This window comes from Sinocyclocheilus grahami, unplaced genomic scaffold, assembly GCF_001515645.1.
Source record: "Sinocyclocheilus grahami isolate Dianchi unplaced genomic scaffold, SAMN03320097.WGS_v1.1 scaffold1048.1, whole genome shotgun sequence".
In the NCBI taxonomy this organism is placed as follows: Eukaryota; Metazoa; Chordata; class Actinopteri; order Cypriniformes; family Cyprinidae; genus Sinocyclocheilus; species Sinocyclocheilus grahami.
The window spans coordinates 46,064-70,251 of NW_015506227.1; the positions used below are offsets into that span (position 1 = coordinate 46,064).

At 37.6% G+C, this 24,188-nt stretch overlaps 1 protein-coding gene across 1 annotated transcript in view; it reads right to left on the reverse strand.

Annotated features, from left to right (window-relative positions):
• Positions 1 to 17,576, reverse strand: part of znf292a (zinc finger protein 292a) — a 58,022-nt gene extending 40,446 nt beyond the window's left edge. The window contains exons 1-2 of the mRNA XM_016251492.1: positions 17,435 to 17,576; positions 16,547 to 16,701 (exon numbers count right to left, since the gene is read on the reverse strand). Coding sequence (XP_016106978.1) covers positions 16,547 to 16,701; positions 17,435 to 17,569 — 290 coding nt within the window. The 5' untranslated portion in view covers positions 17,570 to 17,576. The remainder of the gene's footprint in view (positions 1 to 16,546; positions 16,702 to 17,434) is intronic.
• Positions 17,577 to 24,188: the final 6,612 nt, after the last annotated feature.

Here is a 24,188-nt window from a genome sequence, read left to right on the forward strand (position 1 = left end):
CTAAGGCTAAGGCTAAGGAAAATGACAAGGGCTAAGGCTAAGGCAAATGACTAGGGCTAAGGCAAATGGCGAGGGCTAGGGCTAGGGCAACAAACGAGGGCTCTGTAGAGTCGCTATCTCTAGGGGAGTGATAAATGCGGAACACTACTCGGCAGAGGGAAGGGATAAGAGTGAGTGTTATATAGTGAGGGAGTGATATGAAACAGCTGGGTGCAATCAGTGTAAACAGGTGTGTGCAATTCGTGCTGAGTGCAATCAGTAATGCATGATGGGAAATGTAGTCCGGGGTGCTATGCAACAGTTTGTGTGGTGCGAGAGTCAATGAAAAGGAAAGTTCATGGACCGGATTCGTGACAATTATATACACACTCTACATTTCACCAGACATTTTTCAATTTATTACATTTTTCTAAGGTTTTTTTAACTGACCCATTTAGTGGACATGACTTGGCAACGACTACTACAAAAAGGGGTTTCAAAGCAAACAGTAAAATCATTCAATAAGTCAAAAGCTTCATTACTAGTTGTATAATTCATTAAAACAACTGAAGTTAGGAGTTAGGCCTACTTCCTAAATGTTAAGCTAGTATTAGCTTTGAACACTAAAGTGTTCAATGACATTTTGCTTGCAGTTGATGCCGGTAAAAATGCTGTATTGATCCTACTTAATCTTACAGCTGCCTTTGACACTGTAGATCATAATGTTCTTATTTGGTGTTTAGAGCATTTAATTGGTATCAAGGGTGCTGCCTTACGATGGTTCAGCTCATATCTTAAAGACAGGTCTTTTTCTGTAGAGTTAGGTAAGTTCTCTTCATCTTCTGCCCCTATTATTAGTGGAGTACCCTGCTTCTTTTTAACTTATATATGTGTCCACTGGGGGATATTATTAGGAAGCACAATGTTTCATTTAATTTATATGCTGACGATACACAGTTCTCCCTGCCGTTGAAAGCTGGCGAATCCATTCAACCACTATTGTAATGTATCTCGGATATTAAGAAACGGTTATCAAATAACTTTCTCCATCTTAATGAGGACAAATTAGAAATAATTGTTTTTGGTCCCCCAAAATTGAGGAGTGGTCTCATTAAGGAGCTGGCAGCTAGGCATTCATTTCCTCTCAATTTCCTTCCAGGTAAGGAACCTTGGTGTTATCCTGGACTCAGAATTATGTTTTAACAAACAAATCAATTCTGTTGTTAAGAACAGTTTTTATCACCTGCAGAATATTTCCAAACATAAACCGTTTTTATCTTTTCAAGACTTGGAGAAGACTATTCGTGCTTTTATTACCTCATGTTTAGATTATTGTAATTCACTGTATTTAGGTCTTCCTCAGTCATCGCTTACATGCCTCCAGATGGTACAAAATGCAGCTGCAAGTAGAGGTATGCGCGGGACTGTTTTTTTAGTCCCGCTCCTGCAAGGTTCCCGACCCGACCGTTCCCGCTAAATTTAGATCTCGTTTCCAGAATCTCACATTTAAATTTCCGCTACTGAAAGAAAGAGAGATAGGCTGACAAATAAAAATGTAATGTGCACAAAATTGTATGTTATTTTATTAGTCTTGTCAAGAGTCTTGAATTTATCGACTTTGACTTGAATTTATATGAATTATCTTAAGACGAATAATTACAAAATTAATTTAATATTTTATGCAACACAGTAGGAAAAAAAGTGAAGTAAAAATGTTGTACAAAAATGTTATTTCTTATTTTTATTCGTCTTGTCAGGATACAATTCGTTTAACATTGACAACACAAAAAAGAAAAAAAAGTAGGTTGTACAAAAATAGCCTATTAGCTATTTTTATTCGTCTTGTCAAAATACTAAATTCGTTTGACATTTTTCTGTTAACACAGTAGGAAAATAGTTGCAGAGAAAAATAAATAAATACGACATCTTTCATTTAAAATTATAGGCTAAGCAAAATATAAACAAAACCGAGTTGAACGTCCTTCAAGGACAGCGCAGCCACACTTTGCTCTATCCTTATTCTGCTCGGTCACTCATCGACAACCTGCCTGTTCTGTCTGAGGGCCATATATTTACCACCGGTACAGCCTGCTCTGAGCATCGTTATGCACATGCTGCATACAGACCACGCAAATAAAACACGTGACGTTTAAACCATGTGTGCAGCGCGTGCATCCTGAGCGCAAGCTGCACCGGTGGTCAATAAGAATAAAGCGCAGATATACTGTTCTAAATGAATGTCGGGAACGGGATATTGTTAGACCGCCCGCTCCCGTTCAAATTACACCAGAGTTACCGACCGCTACCGCGTTTTTTTCTGCAATTTAATCCCGCAGCGCAAAAAAATCCGGTCGCTTCCCACGGGAGAGCCGCGGGAATGCAGACCTCTAGCTGCAAGGCTGTTGACCAGGGCAAAGAAATATGACCATGTCACCCCAATTTTTGCATCACTTCATTGGCTTCCAGTCCATTTTAGAATTCAGTTTACAATTTTGTCTTAATGACCAAGCTCCATCCAATCTTAAAGAACTTCTTACTCCTCTGTAATCTACCAAATTTTTAAGATCTTCTGACAGATTTTCTATCTGTCCCTCATTCCTGTTTAAAAACGAAGGGAGTTTTTTCTGTTGTCAGCCCCCGTCTGTGGAACCAACTGCCTCTGGACATCTGCCTTGCACCTTCTATTACCATTTTTTAATCAAAGTTGAAAATGTATCTCTACCCCTTAGCATTTCAAACTCATTCTAATTTTGTTTTACTGTCCGTTTTGTTTGGTTTTATTCTATCTTTATTTAACTTTCCTTTACTTTGTTCAGCACTTTGGATAGCTTTTCTATGTTTAAATGTGCCATATAAATAAAATGTACTTTCTTATGCTGTGATTTCACAACTGGTATCGGTAACTGTAAAATGTATATAGCAGTGGTTCATCTACTAGTAAGCCTGACACTGAAAAGACTCAAAATAAATCTAAAAGAAAATACAGTAGTGACTATCTAGGCTTCACATGTGTGGGAGCGGAGAACAAGCAGCTACCACTCTGCGTTGTTTGCTCAAAAGTCTTATCAAATAAAGCTTTGAAACCGAGCAAACTACGACGGCACTTGGAGACTAAACACAGTGAATATGTGTCCAAGCCTATTTAGTTTTTTTTAGAACAAACTGAAAAAAACGATTGAAACTGCGTTCTCTGGCAACGACAACATTAAAGCAGTGGAGGCATCTTATCGTGCAGCAAAGCTCATCGCAAAGGCTGGAAAACCTCGCACAATTGGTGAAAATTTTATTTGACCTGCCACGAAAGAAATGGTTGGCGTGATGTGTGGAGACAAGGCAAGCATTTAAATCTGATTTCACTTTCAGATAATACAGTTGAGAGAAGAATAAATTAAATGGCAGATGACATAACTCAGAAGTTGGTTAAAAACATTCGATAAGAGTCCCTTTTATGCCCTACAGTTGGATGAATCGACCGATATAGCAAACCTTTCCAACCTCATTGCTTATGCACGGTATGTACATATCGGAGAATTACAAGAGGATTTCCTTTTCTGTAAGTCGCTGCCGACTCAATCAACTGCCGAAGCCATATTTGATATTTTGAATGCATTTATTGTTCATTGCCAGTTTATTCAATAAAGACAGTTAACAATCTAGTTTCTGAGTACTCAGTTATTAACCCAACAAATAGCGGGGTCAGATAATTTTTTTGCAGTGGGCCGTGGAAACATATGTGTTTGGTTGTGTGGGCCGCAAGTTGAAAAAGGTTGGGAACCACTGGTATATAGCATATAAAACTTTGGCACCATAACTTTATTTATAGATTGTGAACATTTTTACCATGATATAAAATTACTTATTTCGTTACACAAGATTTATGGTCATGTCCAGGGCTGTCGCTAGTGGGGTGAAAGGTGGTGACGATTATAGGGCCCCACGGTTGTGGGGAGGCCCCCGGCGACAGCCCGAGACCAGCTTGAAATACGCTCAGGACAGTTGATGAGCTACTCATTGTCATGAAAGCTTATCATTTGTATGTGTTTTTAAGCCTTGCCAATTAAAACATTCAAGAGATTTTAAAGCATTCAAACACAAATAGATGTGAAAGAACTCAACTGAGTACTAGCGCACTGCGCACAGAGAGCCAGACGGGTGAACACCAAATTGAGTTCTCCTTTGCATCTTCTTGCAATTGAATGAACAAATACACCTCATCAATTTAAACATTCAAGCACAAAAAGACGCAAAAGAGCTTAAGTCAGCACCTGCGATTGGTGTTCTGTGCGCACACAGAGAGCTGCATCTCACATTCCTTGAACACCGAATTGAGTTTTGCCTCTTCTTGCGCTTGAATTGACAAATAGCCTACATACAAAATTATGTTGAAATACTTGTCTTGGCAAGTATCTTCAAAAAACTTAGTTATATCTTAAGTGAACGTAAACAGTTAAGAGAGAAATTGGACGTGTATCATTATATTGGATGCAATATCTCTTAAAGTGGCCATGCCTAATTTACCAGCTGCTGTCGCTGTCCTTAATGTTAATCCAAGAAAATAAAACAGAAAAAAAAAATCTCACTGCTCTTGACTGAATCCCTTTGTAGTTTTAACTAGAATTAATCTATATTTAATTTATACAGTGAGGACTATGCAATGACATTTTACATTTCATTATTTTGTTTCTGTACTTGAACATCTTGAAAAAACAAACATTGTTTAATTTGTATCTTTGTTCTGTTTATTTATCTGTGCTATTTACACGATTTCAAACAGGGAAAGTCAATGAATAATCATGTTAAATAATTCTGATACTGTTACGGAGGGAACACAGGAAGCGTGCGGCAAGGCAGATGGATCCGCAGGAGTCTTCCCTGGTAGGGACTGGGACCTGGGGAAAACTGAGACACAAGAGACAGACAGAGCACATAAGGTCTCATGGATGGGACAGACAGTTCTTTCACAAACAGCCTCCATAGCCGTGACAGGATGGGCAGTGAGTTCACAGACGGCCTCCATAGCCGTGACAGGACAGGCAAAGAGCTCACAAACGGCCTCCATAGCCGTGTCAGAATGGGAAGTGAGTTCACAGACGGTCTCCATAGCCGTGACAGGACGAGCAGAGAGTTCACAAACGGCCTCCATAGCCGTGACAGGGTAGGACGAGGATTCACAAACGGCCTCCATAGCCGTGACAGGACAAACAGGAAGTTCACAGGTGGGTACTACGGACACGTTCTACAGTAGTGCCCTCAGGATACAGGGAGAGCTCGGCAAAGGTTACTTGGACCTTGACATGACAGGTTGAAAGTGCGTTTCTGGGAGCCACCACCACGCAAGGAGCTGAAGCGAGCACCGCCGCTTTGGGAGGTTCTGCAGCATGCGTCGCCACCTCTGGAGAAAATGTGGAGAACATCGCTTCGGGGAACACAGCAGAGAGCACCATTACCTCAGGAGATTCTGCAGCTTCAGCCACCAACTCTGGAGACCTAATAGTGGGCGCCGCCGCCTCTGGGAGTTCTGTGGTGGTGTATGCAGCCCAAACACACCAAAAAGCGATCCCCATCAGGGGAAACACTTCAGACAGGGGAATTAGTTCAGGAACAGAAGGGTTAGAGTGAGTGGGTTTGGGGATACCAGCTGTGCGTGCAGACACCAGTGGTGTATCCCTCACACTAGATACCAGACTGGGATACCGAAAGACTGACCTTGACGATCTGGGTGCAACAGACAGGACATGACAAGACTCCTGACGATCAGCTGTGACGTGACGTGACTCTGGAAGATCAGCTGTGATTTGACTTGGTTCATGAAGATCAGCTGTGACTTGAGACAAAAAATTGTGACTTGACTTGGTTCATGACTTGCTGTGACGTGACGTGACTCTGGAAGATCAGCTGTGACACGACGTGTCTCTGGATGATCAGCTGTGACGTGACTCTGGATGATCAGCTGTGACGTGACGTGACTCTGGAAGATCAGCTGTGACACGACGTGTCTCTGGGTGATCAGCTGTGACGTGACTCTGGATGATCAGCTGTGACGTGACTCTGGATGATCAGCTGTGACGTGACTCTGGATGATCAGCTGTGACTTGACTGGACTCATGAAGAACAACTGTGGCTTGACTTGGTTCATGAAGATAAGCTGTGACGTGACGTGTCTCTGGATGATCAGCTGTGACGCGATGTGTCTCTGGATGATCAGCTGTGACGTGACTGGATGATCAGCTGTGACTTGACTGGACTCATGAAGAACAACTGTGACTTGACTTGGTTCATGAAGATCAGCTGTGACTTGACTTGACTCATGAAGATTAGCTGTGACTTGACTTGACTTATGACAATAAAATGTGACTTGACTTGGTTCATGAAGATAAGCTGTGACTTGACTTGCCTCATGACGATCAGCTGTGACTTGACTTGACTTATGACAATAAAATGTGACTTGACTTGGTTCATGAAGATAAGCTGTGATTTGACTTGATTCATGACGATCAGCTGTGACTTGCCTCATGAAGATCAGCTGTGACTTGACTTGACTCAGGATTGGCAGCTGTGACATAACGGGGCGCTGTTGTGTGTGCTCAAGTGTGGCCGCCATTACACGAGTGAGTGCGAGGTCACGTTCCTCCGCGACGCCCACAGTGAACGTTGAACCAACAGTCAACAAAGCATAGTCCATAAAATCACTTAGAGATGAACGGGGACTCTTACGTATTAGTTGCGATTTGATCGGCTGGTTAATGCCCTCACAAAAGAAGTCTATCAGCACACAGTCCGGCAGATCAGAGAAACATGCAAGATCTAAATACTCTTGAATATTGCTCTCGAACAATCGGGTGCTCTGCTCGAGAGCTAATAACAGTCTTGCGGTGTCCATACCTGGCCAGTGTCATTCAGGAAAGCCGCTGGATCCTTGTGTGGCCGTGTATTCTGTTACGGAGGGAACACAGGAAGCATGCGGATCCATCTGCAAGGCTTTATTAACAGAGACGTGGTCAAAAACAGGCATAGGTCAAAAAATGGCAAACAGGTATATTGATGGCAAGGCAAGAGGGATAATCAAGGTACAAGGCAAAGGTCCAGGCAGGTGCGAACAGTATCCAATTGGGCGAGACTCGAGGGATAATCCAGGTACACAGGCAGTGATCAGAACACGGGGAAACAGACAAGGCAAGACAAGGAAAACACGACACTAGGCTCGATAATGCAGCTATCGCTAGATGAGTGATAAACGCAGAACAATACACGGCGATCTGAACAGGAACTGAGAGAGTGTTAAATAGAGTGTGTAATGGCTCTCAGGTGAGCGTGTGATTAGTGACGGCTGTGTGATCAGTGAATTCAGCTGTGTAAGTGCAATGGATGATGGGAACTGTAGTCCGAAGTGACACGTAACAGTCTGTGTAGTGTGAGAGTCAATGTAATGGTAGAATGACCTCTAGTGGAAATCGGCCGAAAGGCCACGGACCGGATTCGTGACAGATACCAATATTAAACAAAATATTTGTGGTAATTACGATCCTCATTAAAGAAATGCCATACGTTTACTTTAACCTTTAGTGTTAATGTGTTAAAACCTCATATCCAGTTCAAGTGATATAAAAAATGATAATAAAATAAATATTCACCTCAAAAGAGCATGCAAACCCATTGTGATATATCAATACACAGAGAATGCCAACGAACAATATACTCACCATTAGGGCTGCATGATATATCGTTTCAGCATCGATATTGCGATGTGCACATCCGCGATAGTCACATTGCAGGATGTGCGATGTTTAGTATACTGATCGTTATATTTATAAGGATTGTTTTCTTTGCTCACACACAGACACCATGTCTACACCGGACACGACAGCTGTACTATACCCATTTTAAATAAATTTTTAAAAGGGTTTTTCAGCGCTGAAAATCCATTAATCCTTTGTTGAAACTTCCGAGACGTCGCAGAGAGCGCAGGTCACGGTCGCTTAGCAATGGCAGACCCCACGAAAGTGCAAGCTCCCGAGCGCTTTGGAAAGAAGAAGAAAGCGGCGCGGCTGGCGTTTTAAGCGCGACATGTGAACGGCCCCAAAGTCTGTCTACACTGGACACGACAAAGTGACCGTTGCATATCATTTGAATTTTGTGTCAGTACGTCATAAATAGAACGAGGCATCAGTTTACTGTCTGGATTTGTCATGCCGCGCCGCATCCAGTGTAGTCAGTCACACAGCATCACTGATTATAATGGGTTCTATTGTATTTTGTCGTGTCGCGCCACTCACGTCCGGTGTAGACACAGTGAGAGCCATGCAGATGCACGTGAACACTGATTTCTGCAGCAAGAGCTGGCGCTCTCTCCAAAGTTCATGGCAGCTGCCACGGTCTTTCTCGCCATTTTTGCTGTTTGCTCCCTACAGTGTTAATGAACATTTTTTCTGTGATTAAGACTAGACGTTGACGAGCTAAAACTAATATCTGATGATAAAAACTATGACGAAATTTATGCACGTCTTCGTTAACAAGATGAGACGGGACTATAATGTTATTTGAGGACTACCGGACATTCAAAATACATCCTATAGGCTACTGTCTTGTCCTTCAAAATGTGCGTCCCTGTCATTGGATTGCAATCGGATAAGGGGCATTTGCATCTAGTCTCAGTATGGCAGCCGCAGTGGATGGTAGCCTCTGAAACAATGGCCTCAGCACCCGAAGAGGTAGGGATAAGGTGTTCAGACGTCCCGTTTTTCCCGGGAGTCACAATTAGTTGTCGATTAACTTAAAGTTAGTGAAGGCGGGATAGGCGGAATCGTGCTGATAGAAGTGCTCTCTCTCGCGCACGCTCCTCCTCTTCAGTTCTCATATACAGTGCACGATCAGTTCTCAGTGCTCAAATACACACACAGAAGTCCAAATGTCTATCGTGTAGAGTATCTCATTTAAATATAGTCGGTTATGGATTAAGTGAATGTAAACAGGTCGGTGAAAAACTGAACGTGTCAGTATTACATGCATGCCTTCCGTCTTAAAAGGACAGCATTCCTAATTAAGTACCTATCCTTGTCATTAATGTTAACCAACAAAAGATGTTAAATAAATGTACAAATGTTAAGTAAACCTACTGTATCTGAAAAATGAGTTTAATTTGTATCTCTTTCGTATTTGTCTTATTGTGCTTCTTTTTCAAAATTTATAATTGTTAAATATTATCTATATTATATATGAACAACTATAATTTTATAAGTTGTTCCCTTTTCACTACTGTTAAAGGGATAGTTTACCCAAAAATGAAAATTGTCATCATTTATTCAAGTTTTTCCAAATTCAATCCTTGATTCAAATGTCTCATAAGCTTAATTGATTTGGTCTAAAGAGAGAAGAATTAATGACTATTTCTGTTTGAAAACTACATAAAATAATGACTAAAAGTAATGACTAAAAGTTGACAAAAATGCAATGACTTTTCATCGACTAAAACTATGAAAGACTCAAATGACTAAAATGTGACTAAGACTATTAAGCATTTTCTTTTTAAGATAAAGACTAAGACTAAATCAAAAATGCCTGTCAAAATTAACACTGGCTCGCTAAAACTACACTGTTCTCAGTGGCGTGCGGTGGTGTTTTATTTAAATGATGATGCAAAGTTCCCACAATTGTATTATTATTATTATGCATTTTTATGTATTCTTGCCAGGAGTCACAGGCAGCTGCCACTAGTCCTTTCTGGCAGCTGCCATGGTCTTTCTCGCCATTTTTATGTATCACCTGCCAGAGTTCGTGCCAGGAGTCACGATCGTTTGTCGCCATTTCTGCTGTAAACTACACTTTTTTTTAAATAAAAGATTGGATGATACATATTATATACCAGCAAGCAGATGCAATCAGAATATGAACCCAATAAGCTTAATTGCATAAGCGTTTTCCCATAAAGAACATACAGACACATAAGGAGTGCAAGCTGCTGCGAGCCAATACTGTATATACGCACACACACAAACATTTATTTATTTATTTAATGTAACACTTTAGTTATTAACTAGTTGCTTGCATATTACTATATTAGCTGTTTATTAGTACTCATAAAGCACATACTAATGCCTTATTATACATCACCATATTCGACATCTTACCCTATACCCCCCCACCCCCTCACTTTTAATAACACGCAAATTCGTCCCCCACACTTTTTTCGGGCAAGTGTGTTATAGAGGTTTTAAAGGGCTGGTGTGAAAGAATATAGATTATAATGCATGATAATGAAAGAAAGAATATAGTTCATGACCTAATGTTTTATTAGTACCCAGAATGAGGTGAGATGAACATCACGGAGCTCTCAACACTCTCATTCAGTGTGTGTTTCATTCATACTCTAAACCAGAGGGCGCTCTCACAGAGAAAGTGCAAGATGGACTAATTTAGAAGTAATAACTTACAACGTACCAGGAAATCCCTAATATGGACAAAAGCATCCAGCTATCACTGTATGATATGAATAAAAGGAAGAAACCTTTGGAAATGTGAAGACATTAAACACATGATTGCGACAATATATGGTTTATTTGTGCTTTTTTAAATCATCTCCAGGTAATAAATAAAGTATTTGAACAATTCAGTGCTATTATTTTTAAATAAGTGTTATGGTGGACAGAGGATTAACCAACAGGATGTGTAACACTGAAGGGCCAAATGAAAATGCCATATCTGCGTAACTGGTGCTTAAAGGAAAGATCATGGATTTGTTAAAATACAAAAGGGTGCTTATTGGTCATGTCAATATAACTACACACACACACACATGTTGTGTTTCCATGTTTTATGTGGGCATTTCATAGGTGTAATGGTTTTTATACTGTACAAACTGTATTTTCTATCGCCCTACACCATCCCTACACCTAAACCTACCCGTCACAGGAAACTTTATGCATTTTTAGATTTTCAAAAAACTTCATTCTTTATGATTTATAAGCTTGTTTCCTCATGGGGACCTATCCTTGTGGGGACATTTGGTCCCCATCATGTGATAAATACCAGGTACACACACACACACACACACATGACTGCCATGATTTTGCCAAGTAAGACCTGTTCCTGAATCAGCATATTTTATTGATCCTGTCTGAAAACATAGTCCCTCTGGCCCTAAACCTAATTTAACCCTAAAATCACAGGGAAATGAGGGGTAGTGAACAGTGAATAGCACAGATGCACCTAACCCTAGCATAATGGGAAATCACCATTTGAACAATTAAATGTAACAGCCTACGAATAAAAATAGACACATTGAAATCTTTCACTTAAAACAAGTTATGATTTATTTTTTTCATAGTTGCAACGCTATTTGCTGTCTCGCAGTGTTGCTTTGAGCATGATTGGTTAATCTGACCATCACTCAGGAATCTGGCCAATGACCAGTGAGCGCGCCGTTTTCCCGGTTAAATTTGAAAATACGCTGTTGCAGTGTGTGCCGCCGATCAGCTTCGGCAGTCTGCTTCTTCGGTCGGTTCACTAGTAAGTTTACATGGATCATTTAAAGGGGTCATATGATGCTGCTAAAAAGAACATTATTTTGTATATTTGGTGTAATGAAATGTGTTTATGCGGTTTAAGGTTCAAAAAACACATTGTTTTCCACATACTGTACATTATTGTTTCTCCTCTATGCCCCGCCTTTCTGAAACGTGTAGATTTTTACAAAGCTCATCAGTCTGAAAAAGCGAGGTGTGCTCTGATTGGCCAGCTATCCAGTGCGTTGTGATTGGCCGAATTCCTCAAGCATGTGACGGAAATGTTACATCCCTTACCATATTGTGATGCCTGCGGCAACCACATGTGACGACCCCGGGCTGGACTCCGCTTTGTCCACGGTGAAAGCCGATCCGGCGATCGACAGCGCAAAGTTGAAGTATTTCCTTAGCGACCAGCACGGATCAGCTCCAGGCATGACGAAGCGATATCGTCCTCTTTTGGAAGGCCAAACAAAGTAGTTTCGCTTTCACAACGAATCACACAGCGCCTTCACGACATGGCGGCGGCGGCAACAATGCTACAGCGAGAATAAAAGTTATGCCTTCTTTCTTTGCGTGAAGATGTGGGAAGAGTTGCATAACGCCGCCCAAATAGTGACGTAGATATGTGGGGGCGTGCTAGAACGAGCCGTTTTAGGTAGGCGTGGCTGACTCTTATAAACTTTTATAAAGAATATCTCTTTGGATTTGAGACTTTAGTCTTTGCAACTTTACAGATCTTCTTTATGCACCAAGAGCTTGTAACACTCCAAAGAGAAAAGAAAAATTGAAATCGCATCATATGACCCCTTTAACGTCTGACTGTTTAATTCATATTTTGAGCGAGTTTGGGTTGTGGGATGACGATTGAGAACAAATAAACATGAATATGGACACGGACTTCTACCAGCAGCTAACAGACATGCAAACTGCAAAAGGTAAGTAACGTTAAGTACCTTATATAATGTTCTATAGTTACATCAAGATACAGTCCATTGAAGTGAGATGCTACTCATGATTATACATCTCAGTGTCATACCAGTGTGTGTTACTGTGTTTTGTTAGTATGAGCTACTGTTAGCTGCGGCTGGGCGATATATGACCATGTCGTGGCGATGATATGAAGCGCAATATATAAACTCATAGCACAGTACTACTTAAAGTTGATAAAGAAATGTGCATGAATGAGGAATAAATAGCAGGATGCGCGTGGTGATGAAATGAGTTTAGAACAATAGACACAAAGCCGCGCCTCACTTGAATGGCCAAATACAGACAGTCATCTCAAAATTCACTTGACTTAAACACAGTCGCTAATGTTTGGAGTCAAGATTAACATTTAGGTGGAAACCCGGTGACGTGTCAGTATACTGGATCTGTGCATTTTGTTCTCAAAGTGACAGCAGTATAATTTAGCCAAATGTTACCTCGGTCATTATTTTAATCAAACAACAAAATACTAAAGAGAAAATCACAAAATGTATTGAACTTACCTTTGTTCTATTGCATTAGTCCTGCTGTTTGTAATTTGCTACTTTGATCTTATGTTTAATAAAATAACAAAAATAACTGTATTGTGATATACTGTTATTGTGAAATAAAATGTCCTATAATTGTGAAATAATATGGTCATATCGCCCACACATACTGTCAGCTAGTTTTAAGATCAAACTCAAAAAGTGAAGGAACTTTGAAATGAGAAACTCATATGACAGAGAGGACCTGAAGGCATGATACTTGGATTCCTTGGAGAAGAATACTGTATGTAAACCAGGATTTTGGATCAACCGTGAATATTTTGTATGGAGCTGGTGAGTACATTTTTGCAAGCCTATGTCTCTGTCAGTAAGTATATAGTGTTTTATTAAACAAATTGATATTAATTTGTTTGTGTGTGTACTTCCCCCTCATGATCCAGAAGTTTTGGGAAAATCTTCTACCATTAATTTATTTTTAAAGGAATGTTCACAGTATTTTTCTTCCATGTTTTTAGTTTGTTTTAATCCCAGATAAAACAGGTGTCTTCTCACAATTTTCTTTTCTTTTTTTTACCCCCAGCTGATTACTGGCGATTTGGAGGAGGACTGCTCTTTATCTGCTGTGTCTGTCACTTCTGGAGCAGAGTCATGGACCTTTTGTTGTATGTTTTGGTTTTACTTATTATTACACTAATATAGCTAGAATTCAGAATTAAAATACATATGTTTGTCTACCTATATTATCAGAGCTACAGTGGTGCCCAAAATGATTAGAACACTAGTATTTTCAGCAGCTAAAAAATGGTTTTAAATCAGTTATTGCTATCTTTTGCTGTAGCGTGTCAGTAGGAAATATCAGTTTACATTACCAAACATTCATTTTGGCATTAATTTTAATAATCCAGTGAGATTTTTGTCTGACAACAGCCAGTGCTCCACACAGAGATCTGATCTGATCATCATCCAGTCTTTCTGGAATGACATGAAGAAACAGAACAAACTTAGACAGACTAAATCCAGAAGAACTGTGGCAATGTCTCCAAAACGATTCAAGAAACCTACCTGCGAAGCTACAGTGCTGTAAAAAGTTTTAGGCACTTGTGTAAAATGCTGTAAAGTGGGGATGCTGTCAAAAATAATGTCATAAATAAATGTTCTTTATCAATTAACTTCTGTTAACTAAATTAAATCAACATTTGGTGTAAGCATCCTTTGCGTTTAAAGCAGCTTTTGCCCTTGGTGCACTTGCGCATAGTTTTTCAGGTAGCTTTGCAGGTAGGTTTCTTGAAGCATCTTGAAGACGTTGCCACAGTTCTTGTGGATTTAGTCTGTCTCAGTTTATTGTTTCTTCATGTCATTCCAGACAGACTGATGATGATCAGATCAGATCTCTATGTGCAGCATTGGCTGTTGTCAGACTCCTTGTGCAAACAAAAACCTTTATTACAATTAATGGCAAAATTAATGTTTGGAAATGTAAACTGATATTTTCTACTGACACACTACAGCAAAAGATAGAAATAACTGACTTAAAACCATTTTTAGCTGGTGAAAATACTAGTGTTCTAATCATTTTGGACGTCACACCACTGTATATGGAGTAAGTAGAATATTGTGGATTAATATAAAACTTATGTGGAAAATACAAGATACAAAGCTATCAGCAAACAGCACAAATTGTTTCTTTCTCTCAAAGGTAAAATTGACCTCATCATCAGAGTAACCCTAACTGATAAGATAGAAATGCAATTTTTAGTTATTGAATTCCTTCTGGGGGTTCTGAAGAACTGTTTATGAAGAATTAATTTATAATGTAAATTTACATCTGAATAATAAAACTCTTTTAGACTCAATCTTGACAATCTTGTAGATATATCGGTTTTGTACTTCTTCTGTTATAAAGGACTAGTTCAATTCCAGAATAGAAATGTCCTGATAATTTACTCACCCCCATGTCATCTAAGATGTTCATGTCTTTCTTTTTTCTGTCAAAAATTTTTTTGGTTTTTGAGGAAAACATTCCAGGATTTTTCTCCATATAGTGGACTTCAATGGGACCCAATGGGTTGAAGGTCCAAATTTCAGTTTCAATGCAACTTTCAAAGGGCTTTACAAGTTCCCAGCGACCGTTATTCCTCGGCTGGGATCGTTTAAAGCCCTTTGAAGCGGCATTGAAACTGAAATTTGGACCTTCAACCCGTTGGCTCCCATTGAAGTCCACTATATGGAGAAAAATCCTGGAATGTTTTCTTTACATCTGAATAATAAAACTCTTTTAGACTCAATCTTGACAATCTTGTAGATATATCGGTTTTGTATTTCTTCAGTTATAAAGGACTAGTTCAATTCCATAATAGAAATGTCCTGATAATTTACTCACCCCCATGTCATCTAAGATGTTCATGTCTTTCTTTTTTCTGTCAAAAATTTTTTTGGTTTTTGAGGAAAACATTCCAGGATTTTTCTCCATATAGTGGACTTCAATGGGACCCAATGGGTTGAAGGTCCAAATTTCAGTTTCAATGCAACTTTCAAAGGGCTTTACAAGTTCCCAGCAACCCTTATTCCTCAGCTGGGATCGTGTAGCGCACTTTGAAGCAGCATTGAAACTGAAATTTCATGTTATCCTCAAAAACATTAATTCCTTTTTGACTGAGTAAAGAAAGACATGAACATCTTGGGTTACATGGGGTGAGTACATTATCAGGAAATATTCATTCTGGAAGTGAACTTGTCCTTTAAATTGAATATATTTAATTCAACATTTTGATGAAACTGTTCTATGTTCTTCCATCAGTACAGTATTTTAAATGTAATTGTGCTGTATTTCTTACAAAAATTTTATTTTATATGGCATTTGTACAGACTTTGTATTTTGTCCTCCAAATAAAACTGTTAATTTTCCATCTTGAGCATGCTTTGACACTTTATTGAAGGTTTTTGATTGTAATGATTTGTAAAATAACAGTGTTTCTCTGTAGAACATTTAGTGCTTTCATTGTAATAATCTAGGAAAAATCTGTAAAATAAGGGTTTTACACAGTAAAAAAAAGTCCTGTAAAAAAATTGTCAAATGACTGGCAGCTACGGCTGCCAAACAAAAACCGTAAAATTAAAGTAAAGTATCGTAATTATTAGGTGAAGGGAAATAGTTTAACATGTTTAACAGTATATCGGTTCACAGCAGTTTAATGTTCCTGTAGCTTTCTCTGTCATGAATGGTAATCAAACAACAAAACACAAAGAAAAAATCACTTTTGTAGCTTTAACACAGATTTGTTGATTTAATTTATAGTGAAAACTATGCAGTTATTTTAGATTTGATTATTCAATTTCTGTACCTGAATACTTATCTGAAAAATATAAAGCACTGCTTATTTCATTTGTATCTTTGTTCTGTTATTTATCTATGCTTGAAATTTGTTTATTTCCTATGCTAATTTACTGGCCAACAGAATCACCCCAATCATTTATTTTTTCCAAATAGAGCTATTGAAGTAATTTGATTTTTTTTTCATATCGCAATATATATTGTAGAGAAAAAAAATATTGCAATGCGAGTTTTTTCCAATATCGTGCAGCCCTACTCACCATGATAACTTCTCCAGCACATCTGTAACATGTTCACATTCAGGGCTGAGGAACGGGCTGGCCTCAGCACAACACATTATAGCAACTGTGTACATCTCCAAAAGAGGGAGCGGATCTTCATCTGGTCTCCACTGACATCCATGATGCATCAAAATCTGCATGAAAGAAAAATAATTATAAAAAATAAAGAGATAGATATAAATGAATGGTCCAGTACAGAGCCAATACTAACAAAGGGATGTAACAGTAGTAAGACTAATAATGAAATATGGTACATGCTAGATCTGACAAAACAACAGTGATTCATACGATATGCAATATTCAAAATATTGAAAACAAATATTGATTGGATCCTAGCATGATTTATTTAATCTGCTGGTCAAATAATTTTGTGACAAACTGACAAATAATGAATTGAGAACAGCAGTTTTCTTCAATAAAAAATATGAAAATCTTTAAGTTACATATGCTGGGTTTATATATATAATGGTTACAGGATTATATATATATATATATATATATATATATATATATATATATGTGTGTGTGTGTGTGTGGTTATAGGATTTTATAGGATTCTATATAACATACAGAATTAATTTTTTTAGTAAAAGTACAGGCTGCTGTTGCTACAATAAGCTAATGTGTTAGCCATCAGGAGCTATGACCATACCATACAAATAAACAGCATGACTGTAAGATTTAATGACTTTAAAACACAAGCATGCTCCATCTCTCCAGCACACAGCTTTTTGTGTTTAACCCATCACATTTATAAATGACTGTATTAGTATTGTTAGTTTTGTTATCGTTGGTGTAGCGATGCAAACATGCAGCATCGTCCATGAACAAAGACTGACAGATTAAAACGCATGAATAAAGTCGTACTTGACAGAAATCCTGACAAAAACTATTGGAGGCATCTAGCGTCGACTCGGAGCTCCTTTTTAATTCAGAGATGAGATCCTGAAATTTGTGTCCGAGGGCCACAACCTCAGTCGCGTTGCCCTCCTCCTCCGCCATCTTCGCTGCATTCACACCAGCCCAAATATCTCAAACTACTACGGCCAAGGCCTGATCCAAATATTCATGACCCGTGCATTCGCTATTAGAGGGTTACCAATCAACGTCAGCACAACCTAATTAATATTCAAATAAAAATCTGCATCACAGCAACTTTACCAAGCGATGTCTACAAGACATATTTAATATGTATGCCTGTGAAGCATAGTAACTGCTATGAAGTACATCAAAGCTACGAAATTATTATTTATCACCCAATCTTTCGTCATAATAGTATTCGAAATTTCGCTTCGCGCACTGTCCCAGCAATGGCGCAGGCGGTATGGGGGCGTCTCAGTCTTTTCACAGAAATCACCAGTGTTGGGAAGGTTACTTTGGAAATGTAATAGGTTACAGATTACAAGTTACCCTACGTAAAATGTAATAATTAGTGTAACTTTTCAATTACTTTACTAATGTAACTGATTACATTTGATTACTTTTCTAAATTTCTGTTTTCAACTGTTAATCATTTTCAAACATGTAAACCAGGCAGGGTTAAACTTACAATATGTGCTCAACACTAATAACTGTCAGACTTTCGAAATCCTTCATCACTTGAATTATGATTATAATATTTTCATTTTAAAGGAGACATTAGATGCAAAATATCTTTATTTGCATATAAATGTGTCTTAGCAGTGTGTACACAACCACCATACAATGATAAAAATTCACTCCTTTTTTTGAATTCCCCAAAAACCTAAACAGTCTCAATTATAAAGCCATTTTGATTTTGGAGTGAATACCAGCACTCTCTTCCACCTTCAATACCACGAGGTGAGACCCTTGAGCAAGGCACCAAACCCCCAACTTTGTTGGTGTGTGTTTACGGTGTGTGTGTTCACTGCTGTGTGTGTGCACACTTGGATGGGTTAATGCAGAGCACAAATTCTGAGTATGGGACACCATACTTAGCCACATGTCAATTCAATTCACTTTCACTAAATTTGTTTATGTCTGGCTGCACAAATCATTTTAGTACAGGCTGCCTTCTGAATGAGGGACAATTCAAGGCAGGTTTTGTTAAAAAGTTAAAATTCAAGGGTGGATCAGTAGGCCTACCCATTGTTCATGATCCAGCTGCAGATTTCAGACTTACTTTAAAATCATTCTGAGGTTAAATACATATTTAAAATCATAACAAGAAATAGCTTAATAGCTATGATACTGTTTTTGAAATCAAATCTTTGCATATTAATGCAGAGCACAAATTCTGAGTATGGGACACCATACTTAGCCACATGTCAATTAAATTCACTTTCACTAAATTTCTTTATGTCTGGCTGCATTTTACTCCAGACTGCTTTCTGAATGAGGGACAATTCAAGGCAGGTTTTGTTAAAAAGTTAAAATTCAAGGGTGGATCAGTAGGCCTACCCATTGTTCATGATCCAGCTGCAGATTTCAGACTTACTTTAAAATCATTCTGAGGTTAAATACATATTTAAAATCATAACAAGAAATAGCTTAATAGCTATGATACTGTTTTTGAAATCAAATCTTTGCATAGCTATGACAGGAAACACTGGAATCTAACAATGCCTTAGAAAAAACTGTTAATCTTAAAAAAATAAAGCATATACATAATCCCTATCTAATAAGCATGTTATAAACTTCTGAAACATTGGTGTTTCATATTTTAGAGCAGTCACTGCAATTTATGTAAGAACTCAATTAAATCTGTATGTGGGAATGTGTGTGGAAAAAAATCAGATGTAAACCCCCTTTGTAATTCTTAACATTTTCATAAGTAACTGTAATTTAATTACACATTTTTTCTTAACTGTAACTGATTACAATTACTTTTATTTTGTAATTACATTTCGTAATTCTTTTACATGTAACTAGTTACTCCCCAACACTGGAAATCACACTCACACAACCACACAAACAGGGCCGTGTACAGGGGGGTGGCCCGGTGGCTAGAGCCACTGCCCCTTTGCCCTCATCGGCTGAGGTGCCCCTCTCACCCCCCTCACCCCAGCTCAAAGCGTTCGGTTACCGCTCCGCTAAAGATCCGCTGATTCCGCTCCGTGTTTTCCCGTGGAGACCCACAGTTCCCGAAGGTCGTTCATTAGGATGCATTACAATCCACATTACAGTCAGTGGATGATTCGCTGAATTAATAATTTTTTTTGTGTGTATTTCTGTCGGTAAAGTGATTAAAAGTGATTACAACAAAATATCCACGTTCTTTGAATTATAATGTCTGATCAAATTATTATACCAGATCAGATCTAACATAAATAACACAAAATTCGCTGTTGTTGGCACACTTTTTAGACAAAAAAAATGCCTTCACAAAAAAAGAAGACAGAGCAAAGGGAGGCTGCTAAAGGCAGTTCAAGATTGCAAACATGAATTCAAAGCTCCAGCAAGCCAGCAGGTAAATCATCATATAGAATATTTAGCAGTTTGTCACACTTTAATTCTTGTAATTAAGTATATTTCTCATTATAATCACTTGTCTTGATACTAGTAATCTATAACACATCATATTTTATTAAAACCTTATTAATAGTAGGCCTATAAATAGTTTTAAAATAATATAAATATTCTAAATGAGTTGTTTATTTATATATAATATAGATTCATGCTGTAAAATATTAAAATAAATGTCTAATACTTATAGGGGAGAGTGGGGTAAGATTAGCCATTTTTTACTTATGTGGTCCTCAAGGAAAATGACACAGAAATACAAAGAAAGTATCTATCCTATCCAATCCTATCCTAATGAAAGTATTCCTATAATTTTAAATGATCAGAATGTATCTATGACAAAGGGTTCTAAAAATGTCTTCTTATAAAAAAGTGTTCCCATGGCTCAGTTTGCCTAGGGTTAGGGGTAAGTTGACCCGAGTCAATTCAGTGAGTATGATGCACCATCTGGGTGTAAAATGACCATCTGGCCAAATCTGATTCAAACCCATGTGAAATAAATAACAATTTAAAAACTAATGTAATAATTTCCTTTTACAAACAGACATATTTATTTTCATAAAGTTAACTTTAACAACATAAAACCAACCAAATTAAGTTTAAATTTCAGTATTTATTTGTTTGCATTTCTGAAACAATATGTTGAACGCCAAAGTTGTAGCCTTCCTAAAAACAGACTAAACAGTGTTTGTTGGCCATTAGTGACTACAGGTGGAAATATATATCTGATTTTAATGTGATGAAAAGCATTTTCTGGTTCTTATCAGAGAAAGATTTGGTGCACTTGTACACTGTCCCTATCAAATAAACTACAAATAATATGTATGTATGATAAACTAAACCAGTAATATCACATTAAAACAACAGTTTATAATTCAGAATTTTTAAATGGGTGCCTTCCACCCCCCCCCCCCCCCCTTACCCACTGGCTCAACTTACCCCACTCTCCCCTACTTCCATTGAAGATGAGGCAAAAGCAGGCTCAGAGAGTGAGGGAGAGCCCATTCTTATCAAAACATCTACAATAAAGGTTTCTTATTTAAATGCGTTGATGTTATTGTGTGTTTGGTGGTCTTGTTGCACTGGTTAATCTTTTATCATTAAACCAGGTTTGCATTTGCTGAGTTTCTCTCAGCATGTGTGGGAGTTTGTTCCAGTATGGCATCAGGCTGAAGTATTTTTGATTAAAATGTTCTTCACACTGAGGGAAAAAAAAGGTTCTTATAAGTATTTACTGAAAATTCTTCTTCCAAAATGGTTATTCTATGGCTTCAATGAAAACCCACTTTTAAACCTTTATTTGTAAGTGTGTAGGAATTTCAGTCACCCTCGATCCATGCAAAGGATAAAGCAGGTTTAACAATGGAGAAAAAATAAACACAAATGCTGTCACAAGCAATCATATTTTTTAAGTTATGGATTTGATCTTACAACAGCAAGATGACAAAATAAGTGAGCAATTACCAATAAAAGAGGGCTTAAACTAACATCAAACAGAGTGCAGTGATGATTTTTTCTTAGATTTTTATTAATGATAAAATATCACATTCTATGCTCTTTAGATGTTGGTTACAATAATGATGGCAACCATTTGGAAAAGAAGTGGTGGAAAAACCACCCAGCCTTGACAATTATAGAATAAATGTGCATGGTAGAAAAGTAAATATGCACAACAAACAAAATTCTTATAATTGGCATAAAATGACAGGTAGACGGGAATATAACTAGTTTTAGGCAAACACAAGCAAATCTTGAATGTCACAATATTTTTTAAGACTTATGATAGTAACAGGTGCTGCAGTGGCAGTCTGTGTGGTTCACTAGTTTGACATCATTGACAAGCACCTAACAAATACAAAAACAATTTTGTTAGGCCTATATACATTTGAGTAAAATAATAATATAATGAAACGCAATATTATAGCAATAGCAGTGCACATTTTACCCGTTTAACTTCTTTGGCTACACAGCATGTAGCTTCTGATGTGATATTTTTTGGAACAAGCATGGTTTTCTTAGACCTCAGAGGCGTGGGGTAAGCCCTAGAAAAGCAGCATCCCATACACTGATAGACAGGAGCTCCAGGTTTTGAGAAAATGTTGTTCTCTTTGAGTTTGCACTCCTCACATCCAACTTGTATAAAATACAAAATAATAGTAAAGGAAAAGATCCCATACGAAGTATCAAAATGTAGTAACTGGGTATTAACTTACAGTTATTCATATCATTTCTTGGATACAGTTGTCCAAGATGAATAAGCATTAAAAACAATAATATACTTGCTCCAGCATATCTTGTCCAAACCATGGTGGCTATAATAGAAGAGAAAAAGGGGGGAAAAAACACTAAAATAGAACATACTTTCAGAACTGGACTCATATTTTCAAAATACATCAAATACATACACGGATCATTCTTCTCAGAATTTGCTACATTTGTACATTTTAAATGTATTCGTTAAGCTCACAAATATTTCATTTGAAAAATTACCTTTGTTCTTGACTTCCTGCAAGATGTGATTAATCTCTTTTCTCAGAAACAGGCATAGCTTTTATACCTTGCTTACGTCTGCCCCGTTTGTGTGTGTGTGTGTGTGCGCGTGACCGAGTGTGTGACCGTTCCCTTGCTGACCTTGTAATCCATTAGGTAAATGAAGAAAAGAACTGAATATGTACTGTAGTTTCAATTAACAGTATTTTATCTTTGAGATCTCTGACTTGTATCGTTTACATTGTTAATTGAAAAAACACATCTTGTACAGAACACATTTGTTTGTTGTTGTTTTTTTAAATTCAAACATTCAGATTGTTAACATGATTTACTAACACATAAATTAAACTGTAATTAATGCTGTCCTTAATCTCTTCTATAATCACACCGTATCAAGTGTCAAGGTTGAATGTTTGCTTTGCCTTCACTATCTCTCAATCTTTCTATCTGCAGCAAATCCAAAAGACCTTGGTTTGGATTGTGCCGTTTCATGCCTGATGCAAAGGTAATTAGATATTTTCAATGCCAGATGGAGAGGAGTATGTCACATAAATAACAAACTGAGACTGTAGGAAATGACAATGGCAACATGCAGACATATTCTCAAAAATGCTATTTTATGCTATCGTATTTTCAACAGTTTATTTGAAGCCTTTGGTCTAGATTTTGCATTACTTTGTCAATTTATTGTTCTGCTTCCTTTTATATTCTCCAATTAAAAGAGGCAGTGTACAAAGTCCTTTTTTAAGACCAAGTAAAGAAACTTTATAGAATAAATTGAAGTGAACACAATACATCAACATTTTGCCTAGGAAGCATGATGAAAAACAACTTTTAACAAATCGCCATTGCTTTTTAAATTATTTTACAAAAAAGATGGTTTCTTTGCTCCTAACCACTAACTTCTGTACTTTCTGATCAGACCCATAAGCTATTAAACTTTATGACACTGCCGTTTCACTTGAGCTATGGAATGAAATACATGCAGTTTAAAAGAAAAACTATTTTAATCTTTCAACATTTGATGTTTAATTCTATCATTCCTTTATAATTATTTGAAAAATGCAAAAAATTGTTTCTAAGTAAATCCTACAATTTTTTTTCAGGTGGCAAACCATTTACTAAACATTAACAAAACTGATAAAATGAGCACTGCAAATGCATTTTGCGAGTATGCAAGTATTCTTATACAAATATTAAATTGAAACAGCAGTTCTTAAAAACTATTTGTTGTCATTAATAATGGAAGTGACCACAAACTATAGTCAAAATCAACAAACTCACTCAATTTGTATTTTTCTTTTGAAGACATTTAGGCTGGAACAAATATTTCCCCAATCTAACTACTTCTCTAAACGGCAAGATTCAGAAAAGGTGCATCTGCACGTTCATCAGGTTCTTCTAATCTACAGGTTACTGACAGGCAAATCAGCACATACAGCCACTAAGCCACAGAGATATTACGCCTTCTCTTCATTTAAAAATGAAACGCAACAAGAAAACAATCCCTCATGCAATTTAATTCCATGACTTAAAACTTTCTGCTCCAATTTAATACCTTTTAAGGTCAGAATTTACGAAAGGGTGAATTAAGATCTGCAACAACCCTGAAACAAGAGAAATGTGAAATTTTTTTATGTGACTGCCA